This window comes from Gouania willdenowi, chromosome 10 (assembly GCF_900634775.1).
Source record: "Gouania willdenowi chromosome 10, fGouWil2.1, whole genome shotgun sequence".
NCBI classification, from domain to species: Eukaryota; Metazoa; Chordata; class Actinopteri; order Blenniiformes; family Gobiesocidae; genus Gouania; species Gouania willdenowi.
In genome coordinates this window covers 16,504,058-16,521,374 of record NC_041053.1, presented here as the reverse complement: position 1 = coordinate 16,521,374, position 17,317 = coordinate 16,504,058, and the positions used below count along the sequence as shown (strand labels likewise).

General features: G+C 36.7%; 1 protein-coding gene across 7 annotated transcripts in view; it reads left to right on the top strand.

The window, feature by feature from the left end:
• Positions 1-17,317, top strand: part of LOC114470587 (protocadherin alpha-C2-like) — a 171,065-nt gene that overhangs the window by 39,610 nt on the left and 114,138 nt on the right. The window contains exon 1 of one of the 7 annotated variants that reach the window (XM_028458849.1): positions 3,907-6,350. The exons of 5 other annotated variants lie outside the window; for them this stretch is intronic. In XM_028458849.1, coding sequence (XP_028314650.1) covers positions 3,999-6,350 — 2,352 coding nt within the window. In that variant the 5' untranslated portion in view covers positions 3,907-3,998. Of the gene's footprint in view, positions 1-3,906; positions 6,351-17,317 lie in introns of those variants that run through there. One more of the 7 variants, XM_028458846.1, reaches the window with a different exon arrangement.

Sequence of the window (17,317 nt, the reverse complement as noted above, 5' to 3'; positions counted from 1 at the left end):
TTATTTGCAATTATAATGATGAAAATGATGTTGCAGATTTTTAACTACATTCAATACTTAAAGGAGCATCGTGGCATGAGGGTAACTAACTGAACTATTCAGTTCAATTCAACTTCATTTATATAGCGCAAAATACAACAAAGTCATCTCAAAGCGCTGAACAAAATATAAAGTCCATAGTAAAAAAGGAAGAACCCAACAAGATCCACATGAACAAGCATTTAGCGACAGTGGGAAGAAATCTCCAGTAGAACCAGGTTCAGAGGTGGCAGCCATCCACTTCGACTGGTTGGGGTTAGTGAACAGAAGAATGAACAGACAGGATAGTAGGATAGTCCATCCGAGTGTTCCAGACTAGTTGAGTTGCAAACCACCCATCAGGAACCGACAGCTCCAACATCAAGACACCTGAAACAGAAAAGAGAGCCCTTGGAGGGTGAGGAGAAGGCACAGACTGCAGGAAAAAGATGATACACTCTTTCCTAGTGGTTAAGTTGACATTAATAATAAACATCTTGCGGCCTCCACCACGCTCTGAAATGCTACCACGACAGACGAGGTTTCGTCTTGTACTGGGCGCGCGTAGTGATCTCAGCGATCACTACAGAGGGGACACTTGCCCTCTTTCTAGCAGTGCAGCTGATGCTGTGACACTTTTATTTATTTACTCACTGTTCATTTGACTGTTTACTGTAAGACCTCTGCGCATGCCTCCGCAAAACCAAACTATAGTTATGTCCATCACACTTGTCTTTATCCAGTATAAAGGCCTCCGAGGATGCACATTCAGCGTCATTTGACGTCACGTCCGCAGGACTGCGTGGGAAATTCGGACCACAAAATGCAATACATAACGAATCACACAGCCAAGGCATTAGGGAGATGTGTGTGGGCTCATTATTTTTGATTTGAACTGTTCATCAGCATTAAAAGACTTCAAATAAATGTTTATTTTTTCACAAATTCTGCCCTGTGCTCTTTTCATTTAAAAAAAAAAAAAGGTAAATACTGAAGTACTTTTACTTAAGCAATATTTTTGACTGAGCTACTTTTACTTATATTGGAGTAGATTTTAAGAAGGAGTATTTGTACTTTCACTGAAGTATAATCAGAAGTGTAAAAAGTACTAATATATCCTACTCAAGTAGAAGTACTGTTACTTAATTGAAATTGTACTCAAGTACAAGTAAGTCATACATAAAATACTAGTAAAAAGTAGCTCAATTAAATGGTACATAAATTAAAAGTCAATATATTATTTTGACCCCCACGTTCATTTTTAATCATAAATCTTGTTTCAGTTCCCTTGCATACAGTAAACATCTCATGTATAAACCTAAAAAGGAAGAAATCAAATCTTGCACAATTGGAACATAAGTTATTTTCCGCAAAGGCATCTGTATAAAATAAAAGGTTTGCCAACATGTACAGTTTAAAAAATAAAAAATAACACCAATAAATAAATTCAAAATAGAAAAAATTCTGAGGCTCTAAGTATAGCTACATTTATCAACTCTATAACGATAACCAACATTCAATGCATTACATTTAATCTGATTGGTTGGCTATGATGTGATACATTTGTTTGTTGTCTGTCTGTCATTTCATTTTTTGTAGTTTCACAATGTCCGTTGATCATTTTAAAGCAAAAAAATAAAAAATAATTTACTGTGTAACGGTTAGGGTTTAGAAATGTAGCGAATTACTTAAATTATTTTAAAGTGTAGCAAGTAGAAGTAGGAGTGGTCGCCTAGTGGTTAAAGACGCTGGGCTTGTAATCGGAGGGTTGCTGGTTCAAGCCTCACCTGGGGCATCACTGTGGGATGTTGAGCAAGTCCCTTAACCCCGAACTGCTCCCCAGGCGCCGCAAAATGGCTGCCCACTGCTCCTCAGGGATGGGTTAAATGCAGAGGACAAATTCCATTAATGTAATAACATTACATGGCCAATTAAAGGTGAAAGCCCCAATTTAAAAAATTACATATTAAGAAATATACTAAATAAGGAACAAGTACCCATAAAATCAACTCAATTACAGTAACTTTACTTGTAATCTGTTACTTTCACCTCTGAGTAGCACTTGCTGTTTATTGTATTTTTAAAATATATTTTTTAATGTCTAATGCCTTTAAAGCAGTGCAGTTTCCAAAAAGGGGCACATGCACCCCCGGGGGTACTAAAGCATATTGCAGGGGGTATTCAAAAAGGTATAACAATTATTTTCAAAATATACGAGAAGTGTTTTAGGGTATTTTTTGGCCAAATATACCACAAACCAACATTACCTTTGCTCAATGAAGTACTATATTTTCTCTTATTGAAACAGAATTAATTTTTGCTGTAGAGACCATTTTATCACACTTCTGACAATAAGAGACAATAATTAGCTACATTTACATAGAATACTGTATTTACATACTATTAAAGTAATCACATAAAAGTTGCATGATATTTAAAAAATAAATAAAACAAAATTCCACTTTAACTACCATGCACTCATTGTTTTGATCTTGTAGATTAAGCCTTAGGGAACCAATGTTCGAGACACATTTAGGGGTTTAGGAGAGCCCGCTGTTCCACAAATCAAAAAGCATCTGAAATTATGGATAGGGTAGTAATGATATGAGGGGGGTACACATGATTTGACAAAAATGCAAAAGAGGTACAAGGGACAAAAAGTTTGGCAGCCACTGCTTTAAAGTGACGTATTTATTAGGGCTGGGCGATATATCCAGATTCAAGATATATTGAGTTTCTATTTTGGCGATATAGAAAACTACAATATTGCCTATAGCAATATATGTATATATATATATATATATATATATATATATATATATATATATATATATATATATATATATATATATATATATATATATAAAGCTGATTTTGTTTTGAACACTTGTTTTAGAAGTTGCTGCTTTCACTACTTCTCAGTACAGCATTATAAAACACAGTTTCCTAGTGCGTCCTCCTAACCCAGACCTTCATCTAAACCAGTGGTTTTCAATTTTTTTTTTTTTTTTTTTTTTTTTGCTCAAGTACCCTCTTTCTCTTATTCCTGAATCACAGTACCCCTATAGTCTGACGACAACATTTTGCTTAGAATATTTAAAAAGAACTATAGAGCATGATGATGGAATGAACAAGTGATAACACATTTTAAAGAATCTCATTTTGTAACTAAGTGGAAAGAAACAGTATTTATTGCATTGGTTCCTCACCTTTTTTGGATCGTGACCCCATTTTGATAACAACTATTTCTGGCGACCCCAAAGACATTTTTTTTTTCCTTGAATTAGTTTTTGATCATGTTTGAGCTCAGATATATATATATATATATATATATATATATATATATATATTATCATATCCGGTTATCTCACGCCTGGGGTGGGACCAAGACTGACACTTTATTTGATCATTTTCCAATCTCTCTCCCTCTCTCAAGTACCCTCTGCAGTGCCATCGCGTACCCCTAAGGGTACACGTACCTCTATTTGAGAAATACTGATCTAAACAACTCACTCACACATGCTGTATCTTATGGGAAAAAGCTGTTTATTAATAAATGTTTCTGTGTGGCATCTTGCATCAGCAAATTTAACCCTGAATTGAGATTTCATTTGAATTAAAATTGTTGAGATGTATATCGTATTTTCAGAAAAAATATCGACATATGAGTTTTGGTATATCGCCCAGCTTTAATATTCAATAGTCAGTGAAAATGTATCTGCACTTTAAGTTCAGCTCACGTGGTGTCACTGCCTACGAATATGATGAGCTCCTTTCCGCTGAACCGCTCTGACGTCACACATTCAGACACTGTGCGCTGGAGCTCTGAGGTGTTTCTTCATTCTTCATCTTCTCCTCCAGTGATGGTGTTGCTTTAGTGACATTACTATAGTTCATCTGCCTTTGGATTCGTGGTGGATGCTTTTTGGACGGCTGACTACCAACACCATAGTTGCTTTGTTCCTTTTGGAGTCCGCGCCATGGCGCAGCGCAGAGGCGGTGCGTGGCTGGAGCGCACCATGGTGGTCCTGATGGTTTCTCTGGGTCTCACTTTGGATCTTGCCTCAGCGCAGCTACGATACTCCATTCCAGAGGAGCTGTCGGTCGGTACCGTTGTTGGAAATGCGGCTAAAGATTTAGGTGTGGATGTCGGTGCTGTGAACGCGAGGGGATTTCGCATCGTGTCTGGATCAAGTGAGCCTCTGTTTTACCTCAATGATGGAATCTTACACGTAAATCGCATAATAGACCGGGAGGAGGTGTGCGAGCGGATTTCTACCTGCGTTCTTAACGTTAAGACGGTGCTGGAAAACCCGCTGGAGGTGCACTACGTCAGTGTGCAGATCTTAGATGTGAACGATCACGCTCCCACCTTCACCGACAACGAAACCCATTTAGAAATCTCCGAGTCTACTTCACCCGGGGCGCGGTTTCAGCTTCCAGGTGCGCGCGACCCGGACAGCGACGTGTTTTCTATCCAACAATACAAGCTCAGTCAAAATGAGCATTTTAGGTTGGAAGTTAAAGACAGAGGCGAGGATGGTAAAATCCCCGTGTTGTTTCTGCACAAAGCGCTGGATAAAGAAGCTGCGAGCAGTCACAGGTTACAGCTGACAGCCGTTGATGGAGGGAAACCAGCCAGATCAGGAACTGTTAGAATATTAATACATGTTTTGGATGTAAATGATAATATGCCTATTTTTTCTAAGGAATCATACACAGCTGTAATTGAGGAAAATTCAGCTGTTGGCACAACGATCATACAGGTAAATGCCACTGATTTAGATGATGGTTTAAATGGGGAGGTGGTTTATTCCTTTGGGCAAAATGTAAACAACAGACTACGTAAAATATTTGATGTTAATGCAATTACTGGTGAGATTATTGTTAAAGGACAGCTGGATTTTGAAGCTAAAGACAGATATGAGATTGATATTAAAGCATCTGATAAAGGCCAAGTCCCCTTTTCAACAGAAAAAAGTGTCATGATAAAAATTCTTGACTTGAATGACAATGAACCCGAGATTGAAGTAACATCTTTTTCAAGTGCAGTTCCTGAAGACTCAAAACCGGGGAGGACAGTAGCATTGATAAGTGTGAATGACAAGGATTCAGGTGTAAATGGCAAAGTCATTTGTTCTATCAGTGAAGATGTGCCTTTTACATTAACGCCATCATTACAGGAAAATATGTACTCTTTAGTTACCAAATCAGTGCTGGACAGAGAGCATGTGTCCAAGTATGATGTAACCATAGTTGCAAAAGATGCAGGGGAAAAAACACTGTCATCTCATAAAACAATAAGTGTGTCAGTGTCAGATGTGAATGACAACTGTCCAGTGTTTTCAACAAATCCATATAGTTTTTATGTACAAGAGAACAATGTTGCAGGTGGCTCCTTATTTTCTGTAAGTGCGAAAGACAGGGACGAGGGTGATAATGCGCTTATATCTTATAAAATAGTGAGAGATGGTGATCGACACAAAAAACTGACAACATTCCTGAGCATAAACTCAGAAACTGGAGACATTGTTGCTCTGAAGAGTTTTGACTTTGAGGCTGTGAAAACGTTCCAGTTCCAAGTTGTTGCCACAGATTCTGGAACTCCATCACTGAGCAGCAACGTCACAGTCCACGTGTTCATTCTGGATCAGAACGACAACGCTCCAGTCATCCTGTATCCAGTCAGCTCCAACGGCTCTGCTGAAGGTGTTGAGGAGATTCCCCGCAATGTCCACGCAGGACACTTGGTGACCAAAGTCCGAGCCTATGACGCTGATATAGGATATAACGGCTGGCTGCTCTTCTCACTGCAGGAAGTGAGTGACCACAGTCTGTTTGGTTTGGACCGCTATACAGGACAGATCAGAACACTTCGCTCATTCACAGAGACAGACGAGGCTGAGCACAAACTGCTCATACTGGTCAAAGACAATGGCAACGTGTCACTGTCAGCAACAGCTACTGTGATGGTCAAAGTGGTGGAGCCCAAAGAGGCTTTTGCAGCCTCTGATGTTCAAAGTGCAGCTAAAGATGATGAAGACAGTGATGTGACTTTTTACCTGATGATCACTCTGGGAGCAGTTTCACTGCTTTTTGTCATCAGCATCATCGTGCTGATTGCAATGCAGTGCTCCAAATCCACAGACTATACTTCTAAATATCTGCAGGAGCCAAACTATGATGGGACACTGTGTCACAGCATCCAGTACAGATCAGGAGATAAACGCTACATGTTGGTTGGACCCAGGATGAGTATTGGATCTACTATAGTCCCTGGAAGTCATGCTAACACCCTGGTTCTACCTGATAGGAGGAGAACATCTGAGGAGGTAAGAAAGGTCATCTGCATGTCAGAGCCACATTGAACACATGTTTGATATTCATCAGATGCTTATAGGAAACAATTCATTTAAAGTTGTTATAGTTAGTGCGGGCTACTGATATGAGCCTTACAAATCTGAGTAAAAGGCTTGGTCTATAGTTGGTGCAGGTACAGGTGACTGTACATTTTGTTGTCTCAAAGACAAAATAATTTACAAGTTAAACATTATGAATGTAATTATGTTTATTCATCTTTATCTTCCGACCAAATTTCTATTTTTTTTTTTTCAGGGTGACAATTATTTAACAAAAACATTAATTTCATTATTTTTCTCAGTTTCTCAACCTTTTTGTTTGGACAAGTTTGTGGCAGTTAAATAAAACAAAAGCATATATCAATACATATATAGCACACTAAAGTACTTTTTATTAAAATCTTCATGCTCTGCATCCAAAGGTTATTTTTCCTCCATTTCTTTGTGTTTTATTTAGTATCAATAGGACATTAGCTCCAGCAGTCCCAGATTCTATTGAATCTATGTTTTTTTAACTGTGGATATGTTGCTCTTTATATATTCAATTATTGCATAGTGGAATAAATTCTATACACATAGCTGTTGTGTGTATGATTTAAACAACAAAGTTATTTCTGAGCTTTTCTCTTTTATTTACTCTTTCTGCTTTTTATTTTGCATCAGATGAAGGGAATATTGTACATGGGGACGAGAATAAATGACCAGCTAACAGAGTTACATGAGCTCTGTGCTTTCTGATGTGGCTAAGGTGATTCAATGGGTCATGGATGGTTAGAGCTAAGACACAGACGCGGGCAGAGAGAGCCTGAGGCGAGCGTGCAGTGAATCACAATGTGCAGTCAGTCAGGTGGGGTTATGGACATTTATTTCATTGCCGTCTTAGATCTCTATTCCTATGGCTTTAGCTTTAAACAAAACCCCACAATAATGTCTATGTTATATGAAAAGGCACAACAGGCATTTCCATCATACATTTAGATTCAGCCAAAAAAAGTAGGTCATATTTTATCACATGTGAAGCTGCGCATGGTAGACATCGCTACTCTTTCTGTGTCGACGTTGTGCGTTGCCCATAGCAACACAACAGGAGATCCACCTCTCAGACTCCATTGGTTTTCGCACACTATCATACACTGAGAGGTCTGTTGGAAAAAAGGATGAATGCAGAGAGAGGGAGAAATCATGGAGGGGGAGGGGAATTGGTTTGTGGTTCTCTATGTTACAGAAATCTTACAGTATTTATTGAAAATGGGTTTATTTGGATAAAAAGCAGTGGATTAGGTGACAGAATGCAGTAAAGCAGGCAGCAGATTGTAAAGATATTAAAGCAACACTAAAGGCGAGAATAGCAGAGCATCTAATTAGATATTTTACTATATAAAGATAATCTTTTGACTTCCAAATAACTGGGTCATCCACAGACTTCCTACATTGTGGAGAACTAAGAGATATCTCTGCCTCCTAAATGTTCAGTAAATAAGCCTGCAGTGAATGCAGGGAGCAGGATGTGAAAATAACCACTCAGCTAAAGTGGGGTGTGAAAGCAGAAAGGCGGGGGATCAGCTCGGACTGAGAGTTAAAGCTGGAGAGATTGAAAACACTTTCTCTGCTGCAGTCTCTCCACTTTTACAGAGTTCTACTAGAAAGCAATGGCTGCATCCCTGCGCTGTTGTCTATGTGTGTGAATATTTCATGTGCACATGTTTCTTTGTGAGGCAGAGTGGGAGTGGAACCTTGTGTGTTGCAGTGCAGTTGCAGTCAGTAAGGCTATGAGCTAAGCTGTGCCAGGACAGCAGATGCCCTGGAAAGATGTGATTATAATAAGTGAGTGATGGAGATGCAGCAGGGTGATATGTTTGCTGAATAATAGGAGAATTTCACTACAGAATAATCACGTTGTAGCTGCACAACTGTGTCATCACCTCACCTCCAACACTTTGCAGCTGATGGATTGACTTTTTAAAAAAAAAAAATCACTGATCATATTGCAGCGCTGCCTCTTTCCATCATGGGTGTGGCTGCTGCCCGCTTCGCTTACTTTATCTCTTTGCTTGGCTGGCTCAGCAGATCTGTGCAATTGTGTTTGCATGCCATACGTCTACACTGTAAAGTGTTCACTGTGCAATGACCTGAGTGCGTCTATGTATGTTGTCTTAGTTAAGTAGGTGACAGAGTGTTCCCTCATTAAACTGTATTCAGTGTAGCAGAGGGTGACTAAGGCGCGCTGCTATATTCTGTAAGTCAGTGTTTCTTAAATGGGGGTACGCGATGGCACTACAGAGGCTACTTGAGAGGAGGGGTGGGGGGGGCGAGGGGGGATTAACAAATGAAAGCATTAAATTATGGGGCTTTATAATGTTTATTTTTTGTTCAAAATCTACTCATAATCGTACTAAATATTACCAGCAACTCACAAAACAGCAACAAAAACACACAAAATAAGAGAAAAATATACTGAGTAATAAAAAGGTCAGACAAACAACAACAGAAAACACAAAATGACACCAAAAACACAATCTAAGAGAGAAAAATACTTACTATTACTAGTAATACCTCAAAGACACACTAAATAAGAGAAAAATACGCGAGATCACCCCAAAATACACAAAAACAACAGAGAAACGTGCAAAACAACTTAAGAAATGATCAAACGACAACAAACACACACACAGAGAGGGAGAGAGAATAATTTAAATAACAACACACAAACACAACAACAAAACCAACAAAATAAGAAAAAAATATCCTGAATAATAAAAAGGTCAGACAAAAAACAACAAAATACACAAAATGACATCAAAAACACACAAAATGACACAAAAAACAGACAAAATGATGATAGAGATTGTTTTGATTATAACATGAACTGAAAATACAAGGGTCAGTCTTGGTCCCACATCAGGAGAGAGTGACATGTGAATGATAAAAACTATAAAAATACATCTATTCAGGAGGCACTAAATATTGTTTCATTCCACTTATTTGCAAAAGGAGATTCTTTAAAATGTGTGTTAACCCTCATTCATTCCATCATTATGCTCTATAGTTGTTGTTTTCCACAGTATTCTGAGCAAATGTTGTAGTCCTACACAGGGGGGGATGAGAAACACTGCTGTAACTCATAAAATAACAGTTTTGTTTCCATGATTATCAAAAACACAAACAATTGTGCCTTATAATAATATTGAGCCACTTCCTTTACCCTATTTGTGTTTATTGTAAATAAAAAACATATTTTTTGTGACATAAATGGTAGATTATTTGTCTTTTTTAAGGGAAATCTTTAATAAAGATGTTACAGTTACCCTCTATTCATGCCTCTCCTCTCTTCTTGTTTCTTCAGCCGTCTGCTTCTCTGCACTCAGCCTCCGCCCTGCTCCTCTCCTCTCTTTCCCGCCATACTGATTTCTCTCCTTGCTTCCCCTCCCCCACCCATCCCTTGGCCTGCTTTCCTCACTTTACAGTGTCTGTCCTTCATCTCCTCCTTCATACGCTGTCTTTCTCTGCCTCTCCATCATATCCTGACTTTTCGATCTGCTTTCTTTCTCCACTGAGGATCTGCTATGTTCCCGTGCCTGTGGGGCTGTGGAGCCTCCATGTGCAGTTGTGTGTCAGTAGGGCGCGTTCACCCTTTCGCTCTGGCTCTGTTAGAGGAGAGCGACAATCACTTTGAGGTCAGCAGCAGTGATGGTAATCACATTTAGACACACAGCTTTGACACTCAGCAAAAACAGCTTTGTTTTTTACACCTACCTCATGTTCACGATAGGACTCAGACCTACATGAAAACAACAACCAACATACACACATACTCTGTGTCTAATCCCATTTATTCAACTGGAACCTTTCCTTTAGCCAAATGAAATCTTTAGATGATTCTACCAAAGAAAACATTTACATTTTAAACCTTTTTTTTTTTTTTTTGGGAACAAATCTTATTTTACTGAGGATGATATTATCTTTGTATAATATTTCTTTGCAGCTTAATCAACCTATTCGGGAGCTCCTTCTTATTAAATAAGGAAAAATGTACAAACACCACACAGAGGTCCATCTTTTTTAAAGCCAGAAGCTTCATGCTGTGTAAAAAAATGTTGAACTTAATATAGACAAATAAATTGTTTTCTTTTTGTTATGCAATATTAGATATGTTTGAATATGCTGACAAACCATGATATTTAACTACCGTATACCTTATTTTTTTGTTTTTATCTTTAATGGTGGTGTTGATAAATGGTGATAGAAATTAATGTTGATGGGTAAAATACAGTCAATGTGCAGTAATTCATTATTTTAAAAAACTATAATTTACAGTATTTTTACTGTACATAAGCTGTATTTTGATTTAGAGTTAAAAAAAAGTGTAATCAGAAATGTGTAGTTAACGCTATATTAATGTTCAGTATTGTACTGTAATTATTAGTATTCATGTTACTTTAATTGAGTTGCTTTTATGGGTACTTTCTAAATCAGTAATTTTACTTGTACTGAAGTACATTTTAAAAGACGTAAAGTAATCAATTACATTTCTACAACCAACCATTCTGGAATAAATAATTATTTTTTGTTTTAAAATGATCAACGGACATTGTGAAACTATAAAAATAATGAAATAACCAGACAACAATCAAATGTATCACATCATATCTGACCAATCAGATTAAACGTAATGCACGGCACCAAAACAGCATTGAATGTTGGTTATTTTCTCAGTTTTAGGGTTCATACCTTTAGCTATATTTTCAGAGCCTGATATGTATTTTTTTTTTTTTTTTATTTAATTCATAGGTGTTATTTTATTTGAAAAATTGTACATTTTGACAAATATTTTATCTTATACAGATGCCTTTGTGGAAAATAAATGAAGTTCCAATTGTGAACAATTTGGTGTCTTCCTTTTTTAAGTTTATACGTGAGATGTTTACGGTATGCTAGGGAACCAAAACAAGATTTATTACCAAAAATAAATGTGGGGGCTGAAAGTAACTAGTAACTTTTACTTTGAGTATTATTCAATTGAGATATTTTTTACTTGTACTTGAGTATTTTAGGACTTACTTGTAGTTGTACTTGAGTACAATTTCAATCAAATAACAGTACTTCTATTAGCGTAGGAGATACTAGTGCTCTTTACACCTCTGATTATAAGTACGGCAATATACTGTCGAATATTACAGTATTTTACAGGATCACTTCTGCCTGTTAAATACTGTAATTTTTACAGTAAAGTTTTAAAGTGTTATATGTTTTCATTTGTGCTGTTGACCTTTTACTTGTAAAATACTTTTATTGAGCATATTTTAGTGCTATTAGTAGGTGTGTCCCGATACAAGTTTTTCTGTGATAAGATACCAATATTGTAGCTTTGAATATTGACTGATATTGACCTGATATTAGTGCAAATCATATACTTTTATTTCTGTTTTTATTTTGTATTTTTGAATTTTGTTTTTGTGATGAGAACGTGAGAAAAAGCTTGATGAAATGATACTATAGAGAACAATAGTCACGAACACTGAGCCATTTATTATTAATCAATGGGTTACATACATTTAACCTCAAATACAAGATAAAATTTAATGAGATAAATACAAAATAAACTTGAAGAATGAAAAATACTTTCATTAAATCCAATAAAAAAACAATGTATGTTATATTAAAGATTTTAGATACAGGCCAATATAATTTGATAGTCATTATTTTGCTGATATCAGACTGATATTTGATGCCAATATCAAATCGGGGCTTCATTATTTCAAGCAGATGCTGGAGCTGCTGTTGTGGATCGTCTTTATTGAGCGTTTAGTCAGTTGTTTTATCTTGTGTTTTGCATTACTTCAGACAGAAACTCATTTCAGTTTAGCCTGCCTGTGATTCTTCTAATTTAATAGTGAATCGATACATCTTTTTATGTTCTTTTGATTTAAAGCTTGCTCTAAAGAAGGCCTGAATTTATTATTATGATAATTGTATTAAATATGTTTTAATCGAATGCACCCTGTGCAACAGGACTCCCTTGAATGGTTTCCTTTAGTCCTGCCATGGTTCCCCAGTATAAAGAAAATGTGTGTGGCTTTGATGTGAACTGGCCCGAACGAGTCCCTTTTCTCCTGTATTTGGGTCAAATCTTGCTTCTTTCTTTTGAAAAGAACTAGCATGTGAGTATCTGGTATATGCACAGTATTGTAACAAAACAAAATTTTTAATACAGTAAAAGTCAGTTTTCTGCATTGCTTGATTCTCTATCATTCCTGTTGTTGTATAGAAGATTCTCCCCACCTCTTTGTTATATAAGCTCACTGAGTGGTGATAGAAAGGGGTCACTCTGGGAGCGTTTCCGACATTGCAGGGATGAGAACTGTTCACACCACACACATACACTAAAAGCCCCTGCTGTATGAGGCTGCATTTAAATATCGCATTCTCAGCTTTATATCTAAATTTCTTGCATTATATTGTCAGCCATCATAAGCTATTAAAATAGCAGGAATCACCAGTGTTTGTGTTTGTCTGATGTAACACTGTCTGGTGGCTTTTTTCCCAGAGCATTTAGCCCATTTTTCCCCTTTTTTTTTCTGAATCAACAGAACAGATGTGAGGTCTGTGCTGCTTTTGTCTGGCATCGGTGCTCGTACACGCCACAACATCTGCCTCGTGCTTAGATAATCACATGGGATGCCTGAAGGGACTCAACTAACTGATGGGTCAGCGCGAGGCAAAAAACGTGAAAGATGCCGACGAGTGACCACACATTTCAGTGAAATGAGTCTTTGAAAGTGTTGCGGTAAATCTGAACATGGTGTTTTCTGTTATGAATTTAGGATCAGCGAGTGGATTTGAATGTAAAGGATGTGTGAAAAGTTGAAGGAAATCTTTTAGCCTTGTTAAGAGGATTGACTTCTTACACAACAAGCCGTATCCCTGCTCTGCACACTGTGGGGTAAATGGGGTAAAAGCAGTAAACAGCCTTTAAAGCCGTATACTTACTGATTAATGACATATGCTGTAGTTATTTTCTGGCCATGGATGGGATCAGATCATGACTGACAGAGGATAGTCTCGCAGCTTGCAGGGTTCCCTTTCACTCTATTTGCTTTGCTTTGTGAAATCTCTATAGGGATCATCTGTGGTTATTGAGTTTTGAATTTGATGTATCCAATTTGGTGTTTACGTTTATTCAATAATGTCAAAGAGGCCAAGAAGAGTTTTTGGTGTGGTGGGTGGTTAGCTAGAGGTTACAATGCAATCCAGCTTTACCTACTACTTCTTTTAACACATAAATGTTGTTTAGTTAGATATCTAAAATGTTTGTGAAAATCGAACAGGCAAGTGTCTTTTTATGTGAGTCAGGCGGACCTGGGAACTTAGTTTTGTCGTGTTGCGTGCTGTAACTCTATACACATATTCCTAGTAAACTGTAAAACCTCTTTTAGAGCTGTAAACACATATATCAACCAGATATGTGGATACAATAAAAGGCAAGAAAGTAAATTTTAACTTGTAAAGACCAAGTAATAATAGACAAGGAGGAAGAATTAAGTTTCATTAAAATAATTTGAATTAAGTCAATTGGTTGTTTTTATGCATCATTTTATTATGCTTGATTATTTTTTGTAGCTGTCTTTATGTAGCTTCAGGAATGGCAAACCAATTATTTGTATAGCATTTTCATAAACACGCAATTCAGTGTGCTCCACTTTGATTAAAGGTGGCAGCATTTAGAAACCATCAAGCAGTTTAAAAATCAAGTATGAAAATATTAGCATTAAAAGAATTTGAAATCATTAATACAATCATTTATTTCTCATTTTTTTAATCTCCCTCTCAGTCATAAGCATTAAAGCTGTGGTTCCCAAACAGGGGTATGTGTACCCCCAGGTACAGGATTACATTGCAGGAGGTACTCGGAAAGAAATAATCCTTTCTAGGCAATTTTTTTTATACAAATTCACCACAAACTAACAGTACTGTATTGCTGAATAAACTGTTATATTTCCTTGTTATTTATTGAAACAGGATTATTTTATGATGTAGAGGCAATTTTATCACACTTCTGACAATAGGAGACAATAATTAGCAACATTTTACAAAGGTGACCATATTTACTTACTATTGAAGTAAACACCTAAAAGTTGCATGCATATTTTTTATTGTATTTTTTTAAACAGATTTCCACTTATTGTTTTGAATTTGTAGATTAACCATTAGGGAACCAATGTTCGAGACATAGTTGGGGGTTTAGGAGAGCCCGTTGTTCCACAAATGAAAACGCATATGAAATTATAGAGAGGGGAGTTGATATGACGAGAGGGTACTCATTATTAGACAAAAATGCAAAGGGGGTACACGGCACAAAATAGATTGAGAACTACTGCAATAGAGTATTTTAACTTGGATTTAAAAAATAAGAGTTTTGCATCAAATTTGTTCTTTCCATTGACTAAAAAGAAATGATTAAGTATTAGATTATTTGGTTTTGAGACAATTTATTTTTTGTTTATTTTGCTTTCACTTGGTTTTATGTATTTTATTTTTCTGTTTTAAATTATTAAAGAAATTGGCTAAATCCTATGTAATGTAACTAACATATAAGATCAAACCTATATTTTATTCTAGCACATTTTATATTGTAGCTATAATTGTAGTTTTAAAAAATCCTTCAAAAAACATCTTGTAATAGCTGGGGATTTCGCAACATTTTGACAGATCATATCTCAGGACTGCAGTTTTCCCCCTGCACAATGATGTACATAATAGGGTTGATAAATGTAATGACATTTGTCTTTTTTCAAGCTGTATAGGCTTCATTCCTCATCTATCAGGTCATCTGTGTGAGTGTCAACCAGTGGCTGTTTGTTGCAGAGGGTGACTCATCTCATCCCACGTGTATAGCTTTCTATTTCATCAAGTTGGACTGTGGTGTTTATTTTTAGACAGTGTTTCATAGAGAAACCATGTGATGATTAGGTATTAATTATCGATCATTTTGCAGATTGTAGCTTATGGGATGCTCGGTGGAAACGCTCCGCTCTGACATCCACCTGTGTATCCAGCTGTCGTATGTGGGTGGGTGCAGCCTATGAATAAAACAATGAGACATGGGTGTGGAAGATGACTGGTGATGCTGTGAGGCTGACTCACATCCCACTCTCTCTTCCCACTGATGCCTCTCATCACCATTGTTCTCCGCTTTCTCTAGCGTACATGCTTTCCTTCATCTTTACCTTCCCATGGTTATCAACTTTCTCACGTTCATTTCTTCATTCTTTAGTTCCCCTTATTTTGCCCACGTAGTACAAAGAGTACCATTTTTCATGTTTCCTCCATCCCCCCCCTCCCCTCCCTCCTTTGCCTGGTTCTCCTCCTTATGCCCTCTCCTGTTACTTTGTGCAACTGCAAGCTGAGGAAAAACAATGGACACATTTCAGTTTTTCTACATTCATCCTCTTGTTCTCCTGAAATCTGCTTCTCTGTCCTGTTTGTCTGCATTTAGTCTGCGTCTTTTAAGCACAGCTGTGTTTGATGTGCACCATTCATTTACTATTAGACACCATCTTTCCTTGATTTGTCTCTGGAGCTCGTTTTTTTACAGAATCTGGAGCAGTGAGCATGTCGGACTCGCTCCCTCTCTTTGTAGTTCTCATGCTTTGTGACAGCGGCAGGAACATGTGTAGCACAAACGAACCCATGTGTGCCTTTTCACAGCCTGAAGGCTGCAGACAAAAAAAAAAAAACAAATGAATAAAATCAGGACTGTGCAGCTCATGAGCTCACACTTGTTTGTTGTCTGGTTGGTTTAAGTAATTACCAATCCTAAGTCACAAAATAAATAATGATGTCTGGTAAACATATCACGTGAGGTGTGATACATGAGTCTTGTGTTATGGTATTTATTTTATTTATTGGTTTATTTAACAGGGGCAATGCACATTCATATCCATATAGAAAATATACCAGATTTAGCCAGAAGGCTTTTTGTTCACAGAATGTTTAAATGTCACCCTAAAAGAATACAAATGAAAGGAAATACACAATAAAATATACAGTGAAAAATGTAATGTAACACTTTATATTAGGGAACACCTATTAACCTTAATATAGCATTAGTAACATATTGGCTCTTACTTAGTCATTATTTAGTACTTATTAATGCTTTAGTCTCGCATTCCAAACAGGGTTAGGATTAGGGTTAACGTTAACCCTAATCCTATATTGAGATCATAATTCATATACAACAACTTCCTTACTTACTACTAATATGTAATAATTCTGAGTTTATTGAGGGAAAACTCTTACTGGTTATATAATAAGGCTATACAGCATAAGGCATTATTAAGTACATAATAATGACTAGTTAAGAGTCAATATGTTACTAATGTGCATGCTAATAAGCAGCTAATTAATGGTTTCTAGGTGTTCCCTAAATTAAAGTGTTACCATCACACTTCCATTTACATATTATTAAAAAAATAAAATAAAAAATAAACAGTATTTGATATGAGACAATCATCATATATTGAAAGAAAAGTTCATAAAATAAAACATTAAAACGTCACCAAGAGGCTCATGCAGTCAGTAGAGGCACATGTTAATGTTGGAATGACTGATGAGCCAGTGGTTTGATTTCTGGTGGTTATGGAGAAGTTATAAAAAGCCTCTCCATATGTACTGCATAAGGCTAAATGTTACGTATTTTTATTGTCTTTAATCCCATATCTCCTGACATCCAATTCACCATAATCTACAAATATTCAATATATGCAACATGAATTTATTCCTCTTGATTTATTGTCATATAATCATAAAATCTAGAAAATATTAAAACATTTACATCTATCATATTATTGGCTAGGCCGCTACCCATTCTTTTCCTGCATTTTATTTTTCTTTCTTTCTTTCTTTCTTTCTGCAAGCCTCTAAAGTTCACATTTTTTACACAA